Here is a 22,325-nt window from a genome sequence, read left to right on the forward strand (position 1 = left end):
TGCCAGAAACATCCAACTTTCCAATAAAATCCAGAGGGTGGGAATTGTCATTAACAACAGTATTTGAGAATAAAAGGACACAGACTGAAGCAACAAGTTGGATGATTCAGGAACACAAGTTAATTTTTAGAAAATTAGAAAAGTGGTCAATAATTGCAGCAAGTAGTGTCAATATATGACTAAATTCTGTGACAAAAATCCAAAAAGCATGTGACAGATATGCATTGCTTCTTTACAAGTGATAAAAATGTACTACTCATTTGATAGCATGTACGGCATATCCAAACAGGGTTGTACTCAGGAATCCATCCCCTGTGTCACAGAGACTGAGTATAACATTTCTTTGGTGACTTTTCTAGCCTAACAACAACATTGTTAACAAGTGTTGATATGGTATGTTAAATTGTTGTCTTGTGGATTGCCTGTCCTGCGTAACAGGTAGGAAGCGTAGTCATCTACCACAGACAATGTAGGATCATACATGACATATAAGAAATTTTTCAGTACTACAGGACAGCAATACCTACTACCATCTGTCAAAGTTGTAAATCTAGTAGAAGTTTTAGCAGTCAGTTATAACGTGTTATGCTTTCTGCTATTATTCTTAAGAGAACCCGTTATGTTAATTTTCTTATAGTATAACGATATCCTGACCTCCTGAGTTTGACTAAAATATTTTTTTTTTCTTTTGTAAATTAAGCGAGTATAGAAATGAAGTGAAATGCTCCTCACAGGTTTGCTACAAAAATGATGAATTCATAAAGACACATGAATCAAGAGCCATGGAACACCCTTGTCATCCCTATTCATTGTATGTTCACTGCTCACACGTTGTGCTCATGTGTTATTACTGATTCGGATTACCAAAGTGACACTCAGAGCTAGTTGTGGATATGGGTTCATTAAATGTGTGTTACTTGAATGAGCACTGCTATATGACTGACGTGATTCCTCTGGCAGATCTACCCATACAGTAAAAAGATCCTGGTGATATTCCAATGCAAGGTACTTCAATTAATCACCTAGTTCAGCAAAAGCAAATTGTTAGCTTCCCCTACCCATGCCAGTATAAAAATCAGAAACTATATTACTACCCAAGGGATGGACTTCTCTTCTAACCAAGTTGCAGTTGCAGGTAGTATGGTGTGTTAATTTGCTAAATCTTCCTTCATTGTTTATAAATAACATCTCAGGGGATTCTTACAACATGTATTATCCACATCTTATAGAGCCATTTTTATGTGATCAGATCTTAAAGACAGATTTCCCCAACGAGCCGTATCGATAGCCAATGATGTCATAGTTTTAACAGCTGCTTGTTTTCACCAAAATAATAATAAAAACATTTAATTCATAAGCATGTTTGTAAAAAGTTGAGGGGCTACTCTGATAAACAGATAAAAAAGAAGCACAAGAAGTTAAGCTTTAACCCATGCAAGCTGCATTACTAACAACAAGCACATCTTTCAAGAATAATATAACAGCAGCTGTGAAGCTGGAGGGGATATTTGTACAGGGTACGACAAGCAGTCATGTGAACACTCTACTTGTTTTATTTTCATTTGCATACTGGGTATTGTTCATAACGTGATACTTCTGTTTTATCATCTTACTTTAATTTGTCAGACTTATGATGTATAACTTCCAGTTTTCAAATATAAAGAGGTTTCACACAAAATGACTAAAATTGTTGCGTCACATTGGTCCAGCAGTTTTGATTCAGTTTCTCCTATATTGTTCCACTTTGAGACAATTATCTTAGTGCATATATTACCCAAGTTATCATCCATTCCATCAGGGATGAACAGATTGTCAGGTATAGAAGAATATACCTGTTATTTTCATAAAGAAGGTATGATAACAAACCAGAACAATGTTCTGAAATACACAGAGATCTATTAGTTTTTTTTACCTTTTGCCAAGTTAACTTAATTATATTCATGAGCAATATTTTTCCTCTGAAAATCTGCATGGATCTTAACCCAAGGAGGAGCTAAATATCACTTGCCATAATATTTTATTTGTCGTTACTCAAGGAAAGTATATGAATTGGTTAACTTCCCCATAAAATGTTGCAGAGCCCCATACATCATCTATATAAACCCCTTGAACAGCTGTCACCCATAATAGAGTTAATTAGGCAAGTAGGGTAGATTGCCAGGCCTTTCACTGTGTCACATGCATACAACCTACACACTTATCTGCTGACAATTTTCATATCTTTAAGATGTTGGAGGAAACCAGCGTACCCAGAGAAAATGCAAACAAACATAGCAAAGACATGCAGACTCTACATAGAAGATATCCTCAGATGAAACTGAAATAGAGATCCTTTTGCTGTAAGGTGACAATATTACTCACTGTGCTCCTGTACTGCACTGAACTGGTAAATCACCATCTTTCATGTAGGAAGTCAGAGCTCTTAATGCCAGGTTTCATTTTAAAAGTTATCTTAACAATGACCATTTGTTGCACTACATGGAAGGGTATACACAGACACATACCCCCATGAAACTGTGACCCCCTGTGAGTGCCACAGTCCCTGGAATACTAAAAATTTAAAAAAAAAATGTTTCTCTTTTTTTAAACCAGTTCCTGCTCACCTGCTCAAAGTAGAATTGCAGGGCTTCTTCACTTCTTATCTGGTTATTTCCAGCTTAGCTGACTGCCTTGGCTTTAATGAGTTAGCAAGCAAGCGTGACTTTAATGGTAATTATGAGCACTTTCTCTTCCTGCTCAGCCGAACAAATATGACTCATCCCAACTTTTCTCACACTCAAGAGTTACAGAACTGGGAGGAATGGCAAAGCTTTGGAATAGAAGGAGAACAATTAGAAGGCAGGCCAAGTGAATGAACAGCTTTTTAGAAATCAGAACGTGTGTGTGTGTGTGTGTGTGTGTGTGTGTGTGTGTGTGTGTGTGTGTGTGTGTGTGTGTGTGTGTGTGTGTGTGTGTCTTTTCCATCGAAAAACATCCATCCAAGTGGGATGGTAAGTAAATGCTGGTCATAAGAGTTAATGTCATCAGTTTTTTCATAATTGTTATGCATTCCAAAAATACACTTTTCTTTTAATTAGAGGAGCAATTCCTGGTTAAATAACTTTCTTCAATTCACACTGTACCTTAACTATTGTAGGTATCTCATTAACAGCTTCAAGTCTTCATCCTCCACATCAACTCCCAGATCTCTGTTTGCTACTTTTATATTATTTTATTTATTTTGTTTTTATGTATTTATTTATTTTTGGGGGGAGGATCTCTGAGGATTATAATCAAGACCAGTCATTAGAGTTTTATAGTTATTATTAAGAAAATGCATGCCCATGCAATGCTGTTACTTTTTTAAGTAAATAGAGTTGTGTGGCACGTAATGCTCTGATATGCTAATAAATTCCTATAGTAAAGGTAAAGGGTATAATCATCCCACTTCCATTTGCTTACTGTGTGTCTGGAGCAGGTCACTCAGACAGCACTCCTTTGCCATTCCTAAAAAGGGACACTTTCTCCAGTGGTTTTAGATGGTTAACAAATAGATACAAAAATAAAAATTATTTTTTTTTACTTTTTGTAGCCATTGCCCCACCCCCTAGAATTACTTTTGGCTTTCTATAGATGTCTTGAGTAAAGAAGTTGTTGAGAATTCTTCTGGTTTGTTATTTGTAAACTGTGTGGTTTTCTGGAAAAATGTTGTGGATTGCAGTCACTAAGTAAGTAATGATAGGCTCATGAGTTTCAGACTTTATGTCCTTCAGCAAATATTTGCTAATGCAGTTTTTTAAGTATATTACAGAAATACTTAAAATCTGCTATTGATCACTGGTTCTTTGATTCTTGAACTAAGTCATTGGGGGAGCATGGGGTACAATTGGATGCACTGTATGATTCTCACAGCAATGAGCTGAAATAAACTTCTTAGTCATAGTTTGTGCATTTCTTCATTTTATCACAAGAAAATATCTGGATGTGTGCAGCCATACAAGTGGTTGTAATTGATGGATGTGTATGTATGTGTGTGTGTGTGTGTGTGTGTGTGTGTGTGTGTGTGTGTGTGTGTGTGTGTGTGTGTGTGTGTGTGTGTGTGTGTGTGTGTATGTGTGTGTGTGTATGTGTGTGTGTGTCTCCTGCATCCAAGAGTAGTTATGATATAAAGGAAGAAATCAATTCTAATAAGCTGTAGCTTCATATGAGCAGTATTCTTTGGTTAAAATGCTCGGTTTCTTTGTTTTGTTGACAGCTGACAGTTTGTTATATTGTTTGCCTGTGAATAAACTGGACAGCATAAAGTCTATGAGTTTAATGTTAAAATATTAATTATGGAGGCATTTTTAATTTACTTTTTTTGCAGGGGGTGTGCGGGGGCACGGCATCCTACAAGAGTTTGTTTTGTTTGCTGCCATTGTTGTGTGCTTGTTGGGTTGGCCAATGGGTTACTCATCGTCAGTTTCCCATTGGTGTTCTGACCCGTCTGTGTTGTGTCCTGTCAGTGTTGTCAGCTCGGTCATGTGAAAGTCGGTGAAGTGGTATTTCGGTAATGTCTAGAGTTCCCATACATATATATTTATATATATAAAATACAGATACAGCCCCCCTGCACCCTCCACACCCCCCAAGTTAAATATACCAACTCTGAGATTGCACTACAGCGAGGATAAGGGAAATCTCCCAGTCTGCACTGTATGCCTATCTCTGTTCAGGATTTCGAAGTTTTAAAACTTCGAACATATAATCTTCGATCATATGAAATTCAAGGTTTTAAGCTTCGAAATTCTGAATGGGACCCATAATGTATACATATATATATATATATATATATATATATATATATATATATATATATATATATAGAGAGAGAGAGAGAGCATTTGGGAAGGCCGACCCTTTATTCAGCTGCTTTTACTGTAAATTGTGTTCTTCCTACTTTATTACCTTATTTTGCTTTGCTGTTTGCTCTTAAGTATTCAAGTGCTTTTATTCTCCTGCATTTATTACTATATGTAAGTAGCCTGATTAAATTTGTCTGTTATTCTAAGCATCTTAGTTTTGATTTTAGCACTTGGGCTTCAGACCATTTTACATTTAAGAAAGTTTATGTGGTCTACATTGTTGTGGACAAACCCTTATCAAAATTCTCTCTCCATAAGTCCATCCAAGTTTCAGAACCCTATGTCTGGACAATTCCCATCAGTTTCTCCTGCCAGCCTGGTCAACATGGGCATACTGAGACAGTGCAGCAATGGCCTCATTTTCACTGAAAACCCACTTCTCCTAGCACATAATTCTACTTTCAAGAAATGTATCTATATCAGTAACTCGGAGCCATGCTCTCTCTCACCACTCCTGACAAAGAGGAGATTGCCAGCACAAACACCCCACCACCCACATCACATAGCTAAGCACAACGCACACACACACACCTATGCAGAGGTCCATAATAAAAAACTTACCTAAACAGCAGAGACCTCCAAAACACACTCACTAACAGTCCACACCCAACACCAAATGCATCACAGACAGCAAACAACACACCAGTGTCTCACAAACACACTCCATAAAGCATAAAGCACTAAAGGTGGAGGTGTCTCTATTTACATCAAAAATAAATACATTTCAAGGTTGGTCAAACAGGACAATGCACTTGAGCTGCTCCATGTTCAAATCACCATAGGTAAAATCCAATACCATTTCCTTGCAAGCTATAGATCCCCCTCTATGCCTCTGGAAACCCATACCATGTATTTAAATGTATTAGAAAAACTAACTATCCAACCCAGCAGCATATTCATGGGTGACGTTAATTACCCCACTATTAACTGAGAATCCTATAAGACACCAAACGTATATGCACAGAGGTTCCTGGATTTTGTAAACACAAATTTCCTGGTGCAACATACTGGATCTGGTCCTCATTAATATGGTAGACTGCTGCACATGCCCTACTGTAATGCCTCCTCTGGTAAGGTCAGACCACAAAATAGTTACCTTTGAAGTAAAAGCAAAACCTGGACCCCCAGCTAAACCTGGAATATCCAGGAACTATTCTAAGGCTAACCTCCTGCTATTAAGTGAGAACCTAGCAAAATTTCAAGCTCCCATAAACTCTGAGAACACTTCTGCCTATGCAGAACTGTTCACAGAAACCCTGTACAAGCATGTTAATAGCTACATAGAGGTAGCTGTACCCAGCAGGAAGAAGTACAGAACTAACTCAAAAAACAAGCCACCCTGGTGGAATCACAAAATCAATCATCTGTATAACAGGAGGAAGAAAGTCATGGCAAAAACTTGGAGGTGCATTACCCAGCAGGATAAAGCACTCTCATCAAATTAAACAAATAACTCAGAGGACAAATAAAGTCTACCAAATCCAAATTTGAGGTAAGATTGGCCTCCCAGGCCAAGGACAACCACAAAGCATTCTTTAGCTTCTTTGAAAAGGTCACCAAAGCAATGGGGGAGGGCAACATTTTTCACACTGCCTACCTTGACCTGGCCAAAGCATTTGACATAATACTTGGGTATTGTTGACAAACTCAAGAGGTTAAGTACAAACCCATATGCCACCCAGTCGATAGACAACTGGCTCACAGACAGGACCCAGGAATTTAGAATTGGCTAGTCCACCTCTACAAAGAAGCCAGTCACAAGTGGAGTCCCTCAGTGATCAGTTCTTGGACCACTCCTTTTTGGCATTTACCTCTCAGTAGTCAAGGTAATGCCAGTGGTCTCTAGCTGACTAAATTTGCAGAAGATTGCAAATTAGGAGCTGTCATTGAATCTCAAACTGACACAAATGTTCTATAGGACGGGCTTACACAGACAAACAACTGATGTCAGAGCCATGGACTAAAACTAAATGCCAAGAAATGCATAATAGTATCCTTTGGAAAGTCATCAATCCCTGCTAACTATCATATTGACAACACACCCCTTAGAGTTGATCCAGTAGTCAGGGACTTAGGGACACACATAGATAGTAATCTAGCCTTTGATCATCATGTGTCTACAGTGGTGAGGAAACCATTCTATGTTGCACAATTATAAACAAAGGTATGGCATCTAAGTCCAAGGAAGTCATTGTTCCATTGTGTTTGGCATTCATCAGACCTAACATTAACTACAATGCCCCCTTTGGTATGTACCTAACCAGGCATATCCAACAACTGGAATGTCAACAGAGGTTCTTCACTAAAAGACTACAGGGCATAAGTAATATGTCCTGTGCAGACTGCCGCAAGGCCCTATCCCAGTTTTCTGTCACCTACAGCCTTTTGAGGGGAGATCTATGCCTGGTTTTGTCAGACCCCACTCTGATGACCTCCTGCATATCCACAAAACAAACAACACCAGAATTACTGGTTCTAAAGACTTAAACTTTGCCTGTGATATAAATAGGACCTGCTGGAGAGATAGGTATGTTTCCCAGAGACTGCCCTGTCTATGGAATAGGCTCTCTATCCATGTGAAGCAGAGTTCCTCCCAAACCCAATTCAAGTGCAACTTGGACAATTGGATGGGAAACCGGAACTTCATCCCTGGTTTGGGACCTATGTCTTTAATGGACACAGGTAACCTGTAAATGGTTCATCTCCCAGGCCCATGCTTGCACTTATCAAGGGTATCAGAACTTGTCAGAGATTTGGAATGCATGGTAAGGTTTAAAAAGGCTCTTGTGGCTGTTAGCCTAGTAAACACCTGTGAACCTATGAACCTATAACAATAAACCAAACATACCAGTCATTGGTGACACAATTGTGAAACACACCGATGACCCCCCTCACCAGGCTCAACAAGGAGGAGAAGATCACTGTTAGTTGTGTGAGAGGTGGAAAAATCTGCCACATCATGCATGCACTTAAATCTCTCCACACCAGGTACAAGTATGACTCTGTCATTGTCCATGTTGGTGTGAATGACTTGAGACATACCTCCCTGGACTATATGAAGACAGACATGATTGAGCTCTCAGTGTATGTGTCCCAGTCAGGTATGACCATAGCCCTAAGCAGCATCCTATCCTCACTAAGAATGATACCATGATACCAACAAAAAATAATTGACTTTACCAAATGGCTTCATTTCTGGAGTCATTCCAAGGGAATCTAGCATCTGTCTGCCTGGGATGACATAGTTGACAGGCCTTGATGCTTTACCAGAGATGGCCTCCACTTGTCAACCCTGGGATTCTGGATTCTGGCCTAGTCTCTTGCCTCCCCCATTGTGGCGTTTTTAGGCAATGTCCCAAAGACAAATTTTCCAACATAAAAGATCTCCCAAAAAGCAAGTTGAAGGTCATGCTGCTTAACTCTAGGAACCTTAACCTGAAAATGCACTGAATGGAGGCTCTTCTCACACTGGAAGATGCCGTTGTCTGTGTGGTCATGGAAACTTGGTTCACAGCTGCCGAGAGCAACCCTGCCTTACCAGGCAATACCTCATTCCACTCATTCTGACCCCAAAATGAGGTCAGAAAGATTAAGGGTGAAGGAGTCTCTATTTTCATTAAAGACAAGTACACCTCCAGACTGGTTTTCCAGTATGATGCACTAGAAATACTCCAGTGCAAATGACAATTGGCAAGAAACCCATCCAAGTATTAGCCAGCTATAGACCCACACCATGACTCAGGACACCAACTCTTCCTACCTGGACCTACTTGACTCCATCAAGGTACCCCTAACACTCTGATCCTTGGTGACTTCAGCTACCCAACAACAGACTGGGTGAGCTATTCCTGCACAAATGCACTCACCCAATGACTCCTTGACTTCATCAGTTCTAACACACTAGACCAGCTTGTCTCATCACCCACAAGGGGAGATAACATTCTGGATTTGGTTCTTAGCAACATGGACGACCTCTGAACCACCCCCATAGTAAGTTCTTCCCTGGTGAGATCAGATCATTGGTCTGTCTCACTCGAAGTTTCTATTCCACCCCACCCCCTGCCCACAGCCATAATCAGGCTAACAAACTTCTCAAAAGCTAAATACAACCTTCTAAGGGATGGTATCAGTATCTTCACACTACCACCCCCCTCAGAGGATGCAGACAACTATTCTGAACAGTATGCTAATGCAGTATACAAGTACCTGTTCAACTACATGGACTCAACTGTACCCGACAGAACTAAAACCTGCTCCTCAAGGAAACACAAACCTATCTGGTGGACATCCTCTATCAAAATGCTTTACAACAAAAGGAAGAAACTGTTGTCCAAGAGTAAAAAGGCACAAATTCCTAATTGGAAAACTCCCTCCTTAGCTTCAACAAGCAAATTAGATCACTAGTGAAAACCTCCAAAGCCAATTATGAATAGAAACGATCCTACAAAACAAAGGTAAACCACAAAGCCTTCTTCAGTAATGTCAGGAATCCCCTTGGCAAAGCCCAGGTTTGTTCCTAATTAGTTCTTAACGGTACTACTTACACTGATCCTGTTGATTTAGACAACCTGCTAGCAGATAGGCTCACTGCAAACTTCATGCTCCTGTCCCCCCAAAGGCCCATTTGACATCCCCAATACTTGTCTCACACCTCACATCTCTGTAGATCAAGTGTGAAAGGCTCTATCCAAGACAAAGAACATAGCTTCCATGGGACCTGATAATGTCCCAGGCTGTATTCCACACCATCTCCATCAAGAACTAGCCTCACCATTGAGCACCCTATTCAACCACAGCCTAACTTCAGTCTTCATTCCAGCTGAGTGGAGAACTGCCATTCTCATCCTCCTGCATAAAGGTGGTCCCATTACTGACCTTGGAAACTATCACCCCATTAGCTTGACAAGTCTGATCTGTAAAGCTATGGAACATATTATTATGGACCTCAAAAACACAGACATATGCAATCTCCAAGCACTTGATCCCACCCAGTTCAGATTCATCTAGGGGAGATCTTGCCTGTTGAATCTAGCTGACTTTTATGAGATTGTTACCAAGGCCCTGGATGAGGGAAAGTCAGTACATACAGTTTATCTTGATTTGGCCAAAACCTTTGACACAATCTCCCACTCGGGCATCATCAAAAAGCTAACACAACTTGGCATAAATCCCTATCTCATCAGGTGGGTGGCCAACTGGCTCACTGATAGGAACTACAAGGTCAAAATAGGTGTCCCCTCCTACAACGGCAGACCTGTCACTAGTTGTGTTCCCCAGGGATCTGTCCTGGGAGCCCTACTATTTGGCATCTACTTCTCACAGGTCTAGGCAAAAACAAAAAGCCTGTGGCTGGCCAAGTTTGCGGATGACTGTCAGTTGGGTGCTGTCATTGACACCCCAAATGATTTTAACATACTACAAGAGGGTCTCACAGCAACAAATGACTGGTGCCAAAGTCATGGGCTTAAGATAAATGCAAAAAATGTATTGTCATACTATTTGGATAAAACATGGCTCCTAATGATTACCACATCAAAGGCAACCCCTAAGCAGAAAACCTGTGGTGAGAGACCTGGGTACACAGGTTGACAACAATCTCACATTCGACAATCATGTAGCGGCAGTGGTCAGAAAAGTCTTTTATTTGGTTCATCTCATAAGTAAAGGGATTACATCCAGAAAAAAAGAAGGTTATTACCTGCCTGTACTCCTCCCTCATTAGGCCAATAATTGAGTACAATGCCTTGTTTGGTATGTACCTCTCCAAACACCAGCATTAGCTGGAAAGGCCACAGAATTACCTCACAAAGAGAATCCATGGCCTCTAACACCTGTCCTATGTGGACAGGCTCAGCTCATTATCAATCTACTTATTATCGTACAGATTGCTCAGAGGTGATCTGTGTCTCATATACAAAGCAATCTCAGACCCTGCCCTACTAGAGATGCTCCATTTCCATAAGTCTAACTCTTCACGCATTACCCAATCAAAAGGCCTAAATCTAATATGTGACATTAACAAAACCTGCTGGAGAGACAGATTTGTCTTCCAGTGGCTGCCCTGTCTCTGGAATAGACTCCCCATACACATCAAACAAAGTACGTTGCTGACCCACCTCAATCGCAATCTTGATGAGTGGATGGGAAACTACAAATTTATCCCAGTTTCCACCTGTGTCTTCCCCTGACTGGAGCACAGGTGCTGACTGAGGATTCTTTTTTGGAGATAAACTCTTGACTAGGCTTGTAAAGACCCAAGGCCATTAGCCTAGTAACCTCCTATGATCCTAAGATATATATATATATATATATATATATATATATATATATATATATATATATATATAGGTTCATAGGATCATAGATCAAAGATCATAGATAAACACCTTAACCATTAGGCCACCCTCCTACATACATACATACATATATATATATATATTTATATATATATATATATATATATTTATATATATATATATATATATATATATATATATATATATATATATATATATATATTCCCTGGTTTATTAAATTATGGATTATGTACTGCCACTAAAATTATATTCTGTTTAACTGTATCATTATCAAAATGGCTAATGCAGTTTTTCAATGTTTTTATCTTTCTTTTCCCCACCTTCTTTGTCGCTATCCTTTCTCTTACATACATTTATTTTGTTTCTCATCATTTCTTTTTTTTTTGTTATGTGCAGCAAAACAGCAACTTGTACCTAACTTACCAGCAAAGCTTGCCAGGCACCCACTGGTGACAACAGCAACACCATCACTAGCAGCAGAAGCACTCAACATAGCTTGGTTCCAGCCTGGCATAGTTGCCTTCACACCTCCAGCCCTACCTTCAACACCAATTTCAGGTATCCCTGCACCAAGGGCTGGTACAGTAGTACCTGATAAATGCAATGTGAGTGGAGACGACACATCTGTCACCCATAGCCAGCCGCCATATCTTGTCAACAGGAGGTTGGATGCCTACACCAGCCACATGGAAATGATGTTCTGTTGATTTTTCAGGTTGCATCCCTTCCCAGCACTAGCTCCAACTTCTGAGCCAAGACACAGTGGTGACAGTATATACACCAATGAGTAATGTCTCACTAGGTCTCAAATAGCAGAGGCTGCATGTATGATTACCCAGTCCTATCCTCTAAACCTGTGTTCCTCTTCTGATTGTGTCCAAGCCCACCCATTTGTTTAGCAATCCTCCATTCACCATTGCCTTCCCTTTGTTTGTGTGATGTCTTTTCACTGTTGTGTTCCCTCTTCCTCATTGTGTTACCCCGTACTCTATCAGTCATGTATGTTTCACTGTTTCTTAACATACCCTGCTTAACTTCCTCTTACTTGACTTTCATTCCTCAACATCCCCATCTCTTAATAAATTGGCACGTGTCCCAAAAAAAGAATGTCTCCTACTTATTCCTCTCTTCTATCCAGACATTTACAGAATGTTTAGATGCCTGTCTTATACATTGTTGGTATTTTCCTCATAATATTTGTATTTTCTGGCAAATTGTCAAGCACTGAAGTCAATAAGTAATGACACAGACTTCAAAACCTTCAGAGGAAACATAATAATGCCAAAACCATCATTCTAGCCAGTTTCCACAATTTTAGAAACAAAATGTAATATTTTTTTTGAATTTGGTCCTTTGTTACACATTATGTTTGGCTTTGCCAAGAATTCTACAGTTGAGAGAAGTTGAGAGGCATGCAATTCTTCAGCTAAGAAGTTAAAAGGTATGATGCTACCTCACCTCCATCCTGCTCGTTCTTTATTTGATAATTTTCTTGTGTACCCTCTGCTTGCTTTCCATTTCCAAACTTCAGCCTTGTCAAAGAACAAAGAAACACACCATACACATGCCCAAAAAGGGCTTCTAAATCTGTTATCCTTTTGTGGTCATATTGTGCATGACAGGTCACCATGAGTACTACTAAAGCTCATGTATAACTAATGAAGAATCACACTGATCATCATATAGCAGCAATGAAGTTGTCAGTACTACACACTGTACACACTGGCCTTTGTTACTATCAGTTGTGTAAAGGAGCAGAACTCTACTGAGTGGCAGTTGGCAAATATGAAATGGAGTAAACCTTCTGCCTTTATTCTGGTGTCTTTTTTGGCTCAGATTCTCCATGACGTGATTTGTAGTGTCATTTTACAAAGAAGGGGCTCAAATACTCAGATACTTTCAGAGCAGTATGTGTTTTTTATTTTTTTATTTTATTTTTTCATTTTGTAAATATGTAACAGTCACCATCACCTGATATGCACTTTAGTGAAACCATCAGACTGAGTGCTTCTGTTGCTCACCTTTTTAGAGAAGCATGGGATATAATGAAACTGCACAGAGTTGATAGTCCAAATCCCCTAATGGATGAATATTTTCATTTTTTCATGACATTCACATTATGGTATGGGCACACTGATCAAATAACGATATGGTCAGGACCAGTTCAGGTTGGTACATCATGTTACTTTATTATATCCAGCCTATTGTGTTTCAGTTACAGCAGATAGTGTTGTCACCTCATGCCAAGATGTTCCCTGGTTCAATTCTCAGCCAGAATGCCTTCTGTGTGGAATCTGCATGTCTTCCCTGTGTTCACTAGGGTTTCCTATGGATGCTCTGGTTTACTCCCACATTCCAAATACATAATAGGGGGATTGAACACTCTAAATTGGCCATAGGTGTAAGTTTGTAGTGTGGAAGAACAAGTGCAGCAGGGGTAGCCATCTGGGTAGTGTAAATGTTGGTTGTAGGCGATTGTCACTGTTGAAGTGACACCCCTACCCCATGACCAAAACTGGGAAAAAAGAGTTGTGGATGTTTAGGTTAAGTTTGTCGTATCCCTTTCTCCATTGTGTTTTTCATCTCTGCTTTTGTCAGTTTCTCCCTTTTCAGTCTCCTATCCATTTCTGTTGTTTCTATTGCCCTGCTGCCACCTTTACTTGTCACACTTGGGCATATTTGACTTATTTCCTTCCATAAAACCTTTCTCTGCATGTCTAATCCCTTCAGGAAAAATACATCAGCAACATAGCTTTAAAGTGTGTGCATGCAGCCTACTGACAATATACATTCTTGTGTAGGTTGATGTTTACAGCAGTTTGTTAAACTTTAGTCTGGGCATTGGATGGTTTAACATGATCTTGCCACAGGTCCTTACTGTGGCACAACAAAAAGCTCACTGATAAACACACTGGCCTGGCCCTGAGACTGGTCACATACACACTGTAAACAGTGTTGTCCTGGCCGTGTTTCCGAATTCCCATATAAGTGTTTTTTTTTCAGCACTCTGTGAGATAAACTTATTTTGTTACTTGTTGTCTCTACTTTTGGGGATAGATTAAGTTTGTTCTCTATTTTGTAGCTGTATATGTTCTAGTTTGGAACTGAGAACATAGTGGCAGTAACCACAGTTACACGCAGCTGCACTTGCTGCTATGTATGTTGCTGGATTTCCAACAGACACACTGATTGCTTTCTCTAATCAGTGTGGACATTGAGCAGCGATACTAAAACTTTGTTGTATAATAAAAAATTGCATACTAATTTCTGCACTCGTGTCTCTAAGAATCAGTAAGAATCAATGTTCTGAATGTTAGTATATATAAGGAGTTCTAGTTTTAAGTGCAATTCTTGGAAATGCAAATTTAAATGTGATTAGGGAAAATATATAATACATTCAAGATTGCTGTATCTCAAAGAATTCCCTTTTCTCCAAAGTACAACAACCTTAAATTTAGTATATATAAGCAGAAGGAGAGAGTTAAGGATTGTACATGGCCCCCCTCCATAAAAGCACTATTAATTTTTAACAGCGACTTTCACACACCTCTCTTGCATTTATTTTTCATAGGTTTTGGAAATGCACTAATAAGGTTTAGTTGCTTTCTGTCCCCTTGAAAATAAATACAGAGCATAAAAAATGTGTAATGCTGTAAATAAAAAAAATTATTTTAACAGTCGCATAGATTCCTTGTTTAGTCTCTCCCAGAGCATGGCAGACTATTCCATAGCACATCAGGTAAAAAAACTTGAAAACTTCTTTTTGCATCAGATTAACAAAGCTAAAGCAGGCACGTGCACACTCTTACACACATGCACGTGTACACACACAAACACACCATAAAACCTTAATGTAACAGCTTGAACTGGAACTGGTAAGTTGTGCTGCCTTTCCAAAGTAAACATAATACTGCCACAAGGTCAATAGTTACACTGACTGAACAACATAAGAAAATGACTGAATGATGGAGGACGGTATAACCTGACACCATTAACAGCCTGGGGTGCTATTGTTCTTTAATTTCTGTGCACATCTCATATCAAGCAAGGGCACTGCACTTCAAAAACGTCCGTATCAAGCAAGGGCACTGCACTTCAAAAACGTCTCTACATACAGTGAACAACTGTGTATTGTTACATATGCCTTACACTAACACAACATAATGTCTAGGACATGATTTCAGTGGTCCAGATGGGGATGAGGAATATTTATACTATCTAATATACTAATAAACTAATATATCTCATATGTAAGAAAATGTCAATTCCCTGTCCTCAGTATCTTATTAAAATCACAATGCAGATCTACAGAATCACAATAGAAATCCTTAGACATGTGTGCCAAATAATCCAAGTAGTATATTTGCTTCCAACATTTGTAACATACATTTTCTGAAAATGTGATACAGAATTTTGTTTCAGAATAGAAGTGCATTACATCTTCCAAAAATTCTCTTCGTTCATTCGTTTACTTGATATTTGTTCACTGGGTCTGTGGATGGGTGGGGTGAGGGTGATGCAAGACACTTTTCAGCCACTACCCAGGCCATGGGGTTAAATGCATAATCATTTAATCAGATGAATTCCCAATACGTGCTGCAGCATTCTTGACTAGATTTGTATCTACTTGCAATATACCTTTCATCCTTATATTCAAAACTTACTAAACATTCTGAGTACAGCTAAAACAGTTCTCATCAAGTCTGACTTATCTAAGATTTTTTTTTTACAATTACATAAAACCTTACCTGGATGTAACATTTACAAAACTCCACAAAGCTACTATTTTTTAGTGCTACCGCCTTACGGAGATAATATAACCAGGTTTGACATTATGCCTGCAGGCATGGCAATGTGAATGTGATGAATATATATTCCGATGATTTTTCTATTCCAGTCAAGGGCTCTTAATCTTGTACATCAAATTGTCACAAATCATTGACTAATAATTAACTGAGCAATACGTAATGAACCATTTGTATGAACCTAAGGGAAAGCACAATAAAATAACAAAAACAAACTGAATTTTTGGAGATTAAACTCATCTGGAAAGAAATGCTGAAATGAAAACTTGTTTACAGCTACTGTCTGTTTTCATGCTATTGATGAAGATCATTTACATTTACAAATTATTCACTTATCAGAAATAGTCTACTCTGTTATACATATCTGGAAATGAGGGAACCATTGACTGTTAAGCTGACTATAATATTTCTACAGCACATACCTCAGATTTAATTCAGATTAATCACTTGTCATGTGTTTACTTACAGAATTTCCTTCTAAGATATCTCTCCAAACCATGGTCTCCTCTGAAAGGTCAGAAGCCTCAAACAAATTATCCACCACCACCTGGCCAATCAAATCATGCCGTGTGAATCGATCAAAGTCATACACGCTGAAGTGCAGCTTTCGATTCTGAAGTTCATTATAAGAAACATTAAAATGAAAGGTCTCATTGAAAACGGGATTCAGAGTTTTCCTGTGAACTTTGGTTTGAAATTTCTTTTTCCGGTCTGGCAAGAGATATATTTTCACATATGGGTCAGAAAAACCATTGGCATCCTTTGCTGGAAGGTCTAATGCTTTCAGTATTTTGACAACAAGCTGCTCTGTATTGTATGTGTAACGTAAGGCAAAATTAATCCTGCCGCATGGCTCCATTTCCATCTTCTTGGTCTCTGCATCAGCTGACCTCTGCTTGTACAGTTCTGGTTTGATCTGTCCAATGCTGGTAGCCTGTTCTGGCTTTTCCTCAAGGTGGCCAGCAAAATCTGGACTTGACAAATGTTGGGGCATTTGTCTTGGTAGAGTGTTATACCTACTGGAGTAAAAAAATGAACAATTAGAGTAAATGAAAAACATAAAGTGATAATATAATAAGTATTTTAACCATTTATAACAATATTGTTAAATTTTAATAAATCTTTCTGCTTTAAGGTTCAGCTTTGGAAATGAACACACTAAGTAACCTATAGGCAACTGCAAGTCACAAACTGAATTATCTTCTCATAACAATTAACAGATTTTCTTGTATAAATCAAAGTTTTTGAAGTTCTGGATATACACTACTGAGAAAGAGAAAGGATTATAGTTCCCAGCATGTCCAAACACACACACACACACACACACACACACACACACACACACACACACACACACACACACACATACACACACACACAAACACACATCTGCTTTAAAACATTTGTTGGACTTCTTCTATTGCAGCTGTAGCATGATGCTTCTATCTGTTTTCTACCTTATGGTAATTATTTAGAGGGTATGCCATGATGTTATGAACAGCTGATACCATATAGACGAGTTTATTTTACGGAAGGGTCTAGCATATTATTTCGAACTTGGAATGTTGTTCATTTAACTCTTTGACAGCTTTAACCTTTTAATAAAATGAGAATTATTCAAACCTCACTTATATCTATTGTTTTTGGCATAATTTCTGACTTGTCTCAGTCAGAAATCTTCTGACACATCCAACATAATTCTTTACTGACAAACAGTGTATAACCTTGGAAACGTGTTGTCATATTACTGGGTCCTACTAGAGCATAGAATTCTGGACCCTGTAGTGGTTCCTGTTAACCTACAGAAGAGTCCTTGGGATTTCCTTATATATCAAAATAGCACTTCTGGCCTCCCTGTAATAAAGAAAAGGAATCTTTAAATACAAATATAGCCATGGTTTGTCATATTCACCAAACAGCAACCTCCTGCAAATGCAATATAGCCTGAAAGTACACACAAACAATACTAGGCATTCTTTTAGAGAAGATCAAAATGGTAACATAGAATTCCAGCACGCGGTGATATATTCATATGGTGCAAGACAGGTAGTTGGATTGTGAAGGGAAGGCTACGATTATGTAAGAAATGAAGGGGGGGTGGGGACTGCCTGAAATTTGTTGCTATACGGAGGCACTGACTACACTACGTGTTTTGCAAAACAGAGCAAAGGGGAAGGATGATGAAGAAGACTAGGGATGGATAAACAACAAAGCTCAAAAATACATACTACACATGCTAAGGACAGGAGGGGGAATTCTGAAGCCTTGATAGGCCTGCTCCACATAGGGTCTGTGGAAACCTAGAAATTACACTTTGTGGTAAAACAGAGTATTGGAAGGGTTAGCAAGTATGTAAAAGATCTATTTTGCAGAAAGGGAAGATCCGCTGGGAGACGTCTGGAAAGGCATCAAAATAGAGACAGGCCTAGCTTACAGAAAGGCAGATGGCTACAATGTGACTAGACAAAGACAGCAGTAATACTATGGTTAAGGAAGAAAGGACTCAAGAGTTAGGAGGAAGGTAGAGAAGACCATAGAAGTACATCAGAGGGGAAAGGAAAACAACTTAATACACATATATATGGGGCACTTTACACAAAGTTAAATAGACATAAACACAAGAAGGAGATTGAAAAAAATGAGACTAAGATAGGCAGTAAAAGAATGCTATGTTTCCCAAATATGCATGGAATGAGTGCTTGAAAAGCATAACAAGTCTGAAATGATCCCAGTAACGTGAGATCAATATATGTTCTGTTTGCAGAGATGGTTTAGGACACAGGTACAGATTTTATACAAATGGCATAGACAAGAATGAGCATGCTGGAGATGTGGAAGGGGAGAAGAAAATGATATTCACATATTTTAGGAAGCTGGAGAGTTGAATATTTGTGGGGACTCCACAGGAGAGAGAGAAAATATTTTTTGGTGAACAAATGTCTTGTATGACAATTTTGCCTCTTAGGAATGGGGGACATGCAAGGAACTAATATAAAAAAATTCAAATACTACCTTTAGATGGATTGGTAAGAAGGACAATAGCAAATGGATGAAAAGGTGATCTTGAATGGAAAAAAAATGGAGTAGATAATCTAAAAGGTGTACAAAAAGTTGTAATGTATTCAAGAAGCTGGGGCAGGAAACTAGTGGATTAAAAGAGAGTGGTAAAACGTGATAATATATTACAATACAGGAGTGTAGGAACTGATTTTGGAAAACTGAAGGGCTATTTGAAAGGTATAGCAATGGATAATAGCTCCATAGAGAGGAACAGGGAGGAAAGGGGGTGGGGTTGTTTGAATTTTGAAAGACAGCAGTGAATATGTCTTATATGGAGAATGTTGAGTAATACCTATATTACACTGCATTTTATATATGAGGGTTTTGAAAGATGACAGTGAATACATCTTACATGAAGAATGCTGAGTAATATCTGTATTACACTGTGTTATACATAATGGTGCATGTTGAATGCTATTGTACTGAAAAGTATGATATTAAATTTTAATAAAAATTAAAAAATATAGAAAATTCTGCAAGACATTTTCAATCCTGTTGAGGCCTCGCTGATACAGGTATGTACCTCTGTAGAGAAGCTTGTCTCGACATTTAAGAAACCCCATAATGTCACACAGAAATTATTCTAGTATAACATCGTATGCAGATCTCCATATCCATGACTTTTCAGGCATACTATATACCTAATACAGTGGTTAGAGAGAGAGAGAGAGAGACAGAGATGCACACAAGGGTCATTTTGTGATTCAAGAAAATCAAATTCAATGAACTATCAAGGCTTTTAAACATTGTTTTGCTATCCTAATAACAAGTCAAGCAAAATGTTGTATGTAAGCTTGTAAAATAGAATTCAATGACATGACTTTCTGTAGATGTTTACAAGCAATGCATTTACTACCAAAGATTCATCTGGTTAGTATAATGCTGTGTTTTACATACTGTTCTTATCTTGCTACTTTAATGCATGGTTTGCAAAGGACATCTGTCACACAGTATCAATAACAAAAGAAGAATATAACTCAACATCATTAAAAATAAATAATTAAACAAAAGTATATATATATATATACATATATATATATATATATATATATATATATATATATATACACACACACACACACACATATATATATATATATATATATATATATTTATGTATATACCACTGCTGTCTGCAGATACCTATTGCCAAAAATTAAGCAGATTTCTTACTTTGATAGTTAAAGCAGAAAACTAGATGCACAAATGAGGGAAAAAAAACTTAAAGGTATGTTGCATGCATGCATACATGAATACACAGGTATGTAGATTAATTTTATTCTTACAGTGGTACACATTAAAAAGGGCTTCTGGTTTCATTTAAACTGAAGAAAAGACTAGCTTGTTGTATGGAATACAAGTTTTATCCCTGCCTCTGCTTCAAAATGCCATCATGTAATTCATAGTCTGAACAATGGAGGAATCAGTTAAACAGAGATGGGAATGTTTGCTCACCCATGTAGGGGAAGTAGGTGTGTGTTGGCAAACTCACTGGAAGAACTCAACCAAAGCATGCATGCATCTGCCAGAATTTTAGAATGTTTATATTTTTTGTACTGAATCATGCAATTTCTGACATTAGAGGAGGGGATTCTGACAGAGATTTAGAAAATAAGGAGTCAAAATGGTAGATTTTATTAGCAGCAGATATGTTTCCTGGACTTAATGAGACTCAATATAAAATATGTCTATAAAGAACAACTGATTCATTAATATTTAAATGATAGCACTTCATATTAATTATATATACATTTTGCATAATAGTGTATTTTATATTTACATTTGCGATTTATTTCTTCTTATTATTTTTATGCTTAATTGTTTTTTTAAACAGTTTCATCATCAGCTGATTATGGTCATGTGATGAGTATGATTATACAAGAGAAAGGTTCTTTTTATTTATCTTTTTGTTGTCAAGGTTAGCCCCACCAAGCTAGTAATGTCTTTGCAGGGGAGACCTAAGGTGGTATTTATACTTCTTCTTTCAGCTTTTCCCGGTTAGGGGTCGCCACAGCGGAACTCCGGTCGGCTAATGATTGGCAGTAGATTTTTATGGTGCCAAGGTGCCTGCTCGACACCCAACCTTCAACGAAGGCACACCCTACGCATGTCTTTCAAATGCCACTCAACCTCGGGGAGGACATGCAGACTCCACATAGAAGGCGCTCCAGCCGAGAATCGAACGGGAGAACCTCTTGCGTTGAGGCGACAATGCTACTGCTGCACCACCGCAAGGTGGTATTTATACTACTAGGGGAGATTTGGCCAGTGCATCATGCAATTTCCCATACTCTTTTGGATGTGTGCCATGGGATCTTTTTCACGCATCTACACTACCACTAACTTAGGTAGATGGGGCCTCAGTTTAATATCTCATCTAAAGACTTTCAGGAGTGTGGTAAATCCCCTTTATATTGCACTGCTGGGAATAGCACCCACAGCCTTCTGATCTTTCAGTACCAACGCCAGGCATGCTACCTGTTCTGCAATGGATATTAACAAGATTGTTGTTGCTTGGTTGTTCCAAAGAAGTTCTTAAAATAGTAAAAAAAACAAAGTCCTAATTTTTTCATTTGATACTGTTTTTTCTTTCCTCAGCAAATATTTCTAGCCACTGTAAGAGCTTCAAATCAAGGAAAAACCAGAGGTATAGTACCAACATTTGTGACTCAGAGGGATTGAGACCCTTAAAAGATAGAGCTTTAATCTAGATGGGTTGGGGTGTATGCACATACTGTGAACCTAGCATTTCAGCCATTGCACTGCACTATCCCGTCAGCACTTAAACTAATTGAACATATTTACAATATTTGTTAATGCACTTTCTGACTAAGGAACTTCATCCTTACTGGATTCTGTTTTTTTTGCATATTTACAATATATACACAGAAAGGAAGAAATTGAGCATCATATATTGTTAAACAATGATAGGAACACAGTCAAAAACAAGAATATGTTCCAAACACTGAACCACCATGAAGGAGCTCAATTCCAAGTAAAAATCCAAGTAAGAATCCAAATAAAATTCCACAAAAAACGCTATTGCAAAGGTAAGCGCTTTTGCAACTTGTCCTGCAAGAACATGTTCTCCCTTCCTGTCTAAAAACATATATTATCACAATAAAATATATATCTAAAAATATTTAAGAATATATATATAGCAAAGAGGGAGTCAAACAAAACTGCTTCATGTTACTTTCTTCCTAAGTTTCCTACTTTTTAAAACTGGTTTCAGTGATATATAATCATTTAGCCCTGGT

At 38.3% G+C, this 22,325-nt stretch overlaps 1 protein-coding gene across 3 annotated transcripts in view; it reads right to left on the bottom strand.

The window, feature by feature from the left end:
• Positions 1-22,325, bottom strand: part of SYT3 (synaptotagmin 3) — a 1,759,115-nt gene that overhangs the window by 767,791 nt on the left and 968,999 nt on the right. For all 3 annotated transcript variants that reach the window (XM_044059772.1, XM_044059773.1, XM_044059774.1), the window contains exon 3: positions 16,472-17,024. In XM_044059772.1, the coding sequence (XP_043915707.1) occupies positions 16,472-17,024 (553 nt within the window). The remainder of the gene's footprint in view (positions 1-16,471; positions 17,025-22,325) is intronic.

The sequence above is a fragment of the Protopterus annectens genome, chromosome 17.part0 (genome assembly GCF_019279795.1).
Source record: "Protopterus annectens isolate FY-2018-M chromosome 17.part0, PAN1.0, whole genome shotgun sequence".
Classification (NCBI taxonomy): domain Eukaryota; kingdom Metazoa; phylum Chordata; order Ceratodontiformes; family Protopteridae; genus Protopterus; species Protopterus annectens.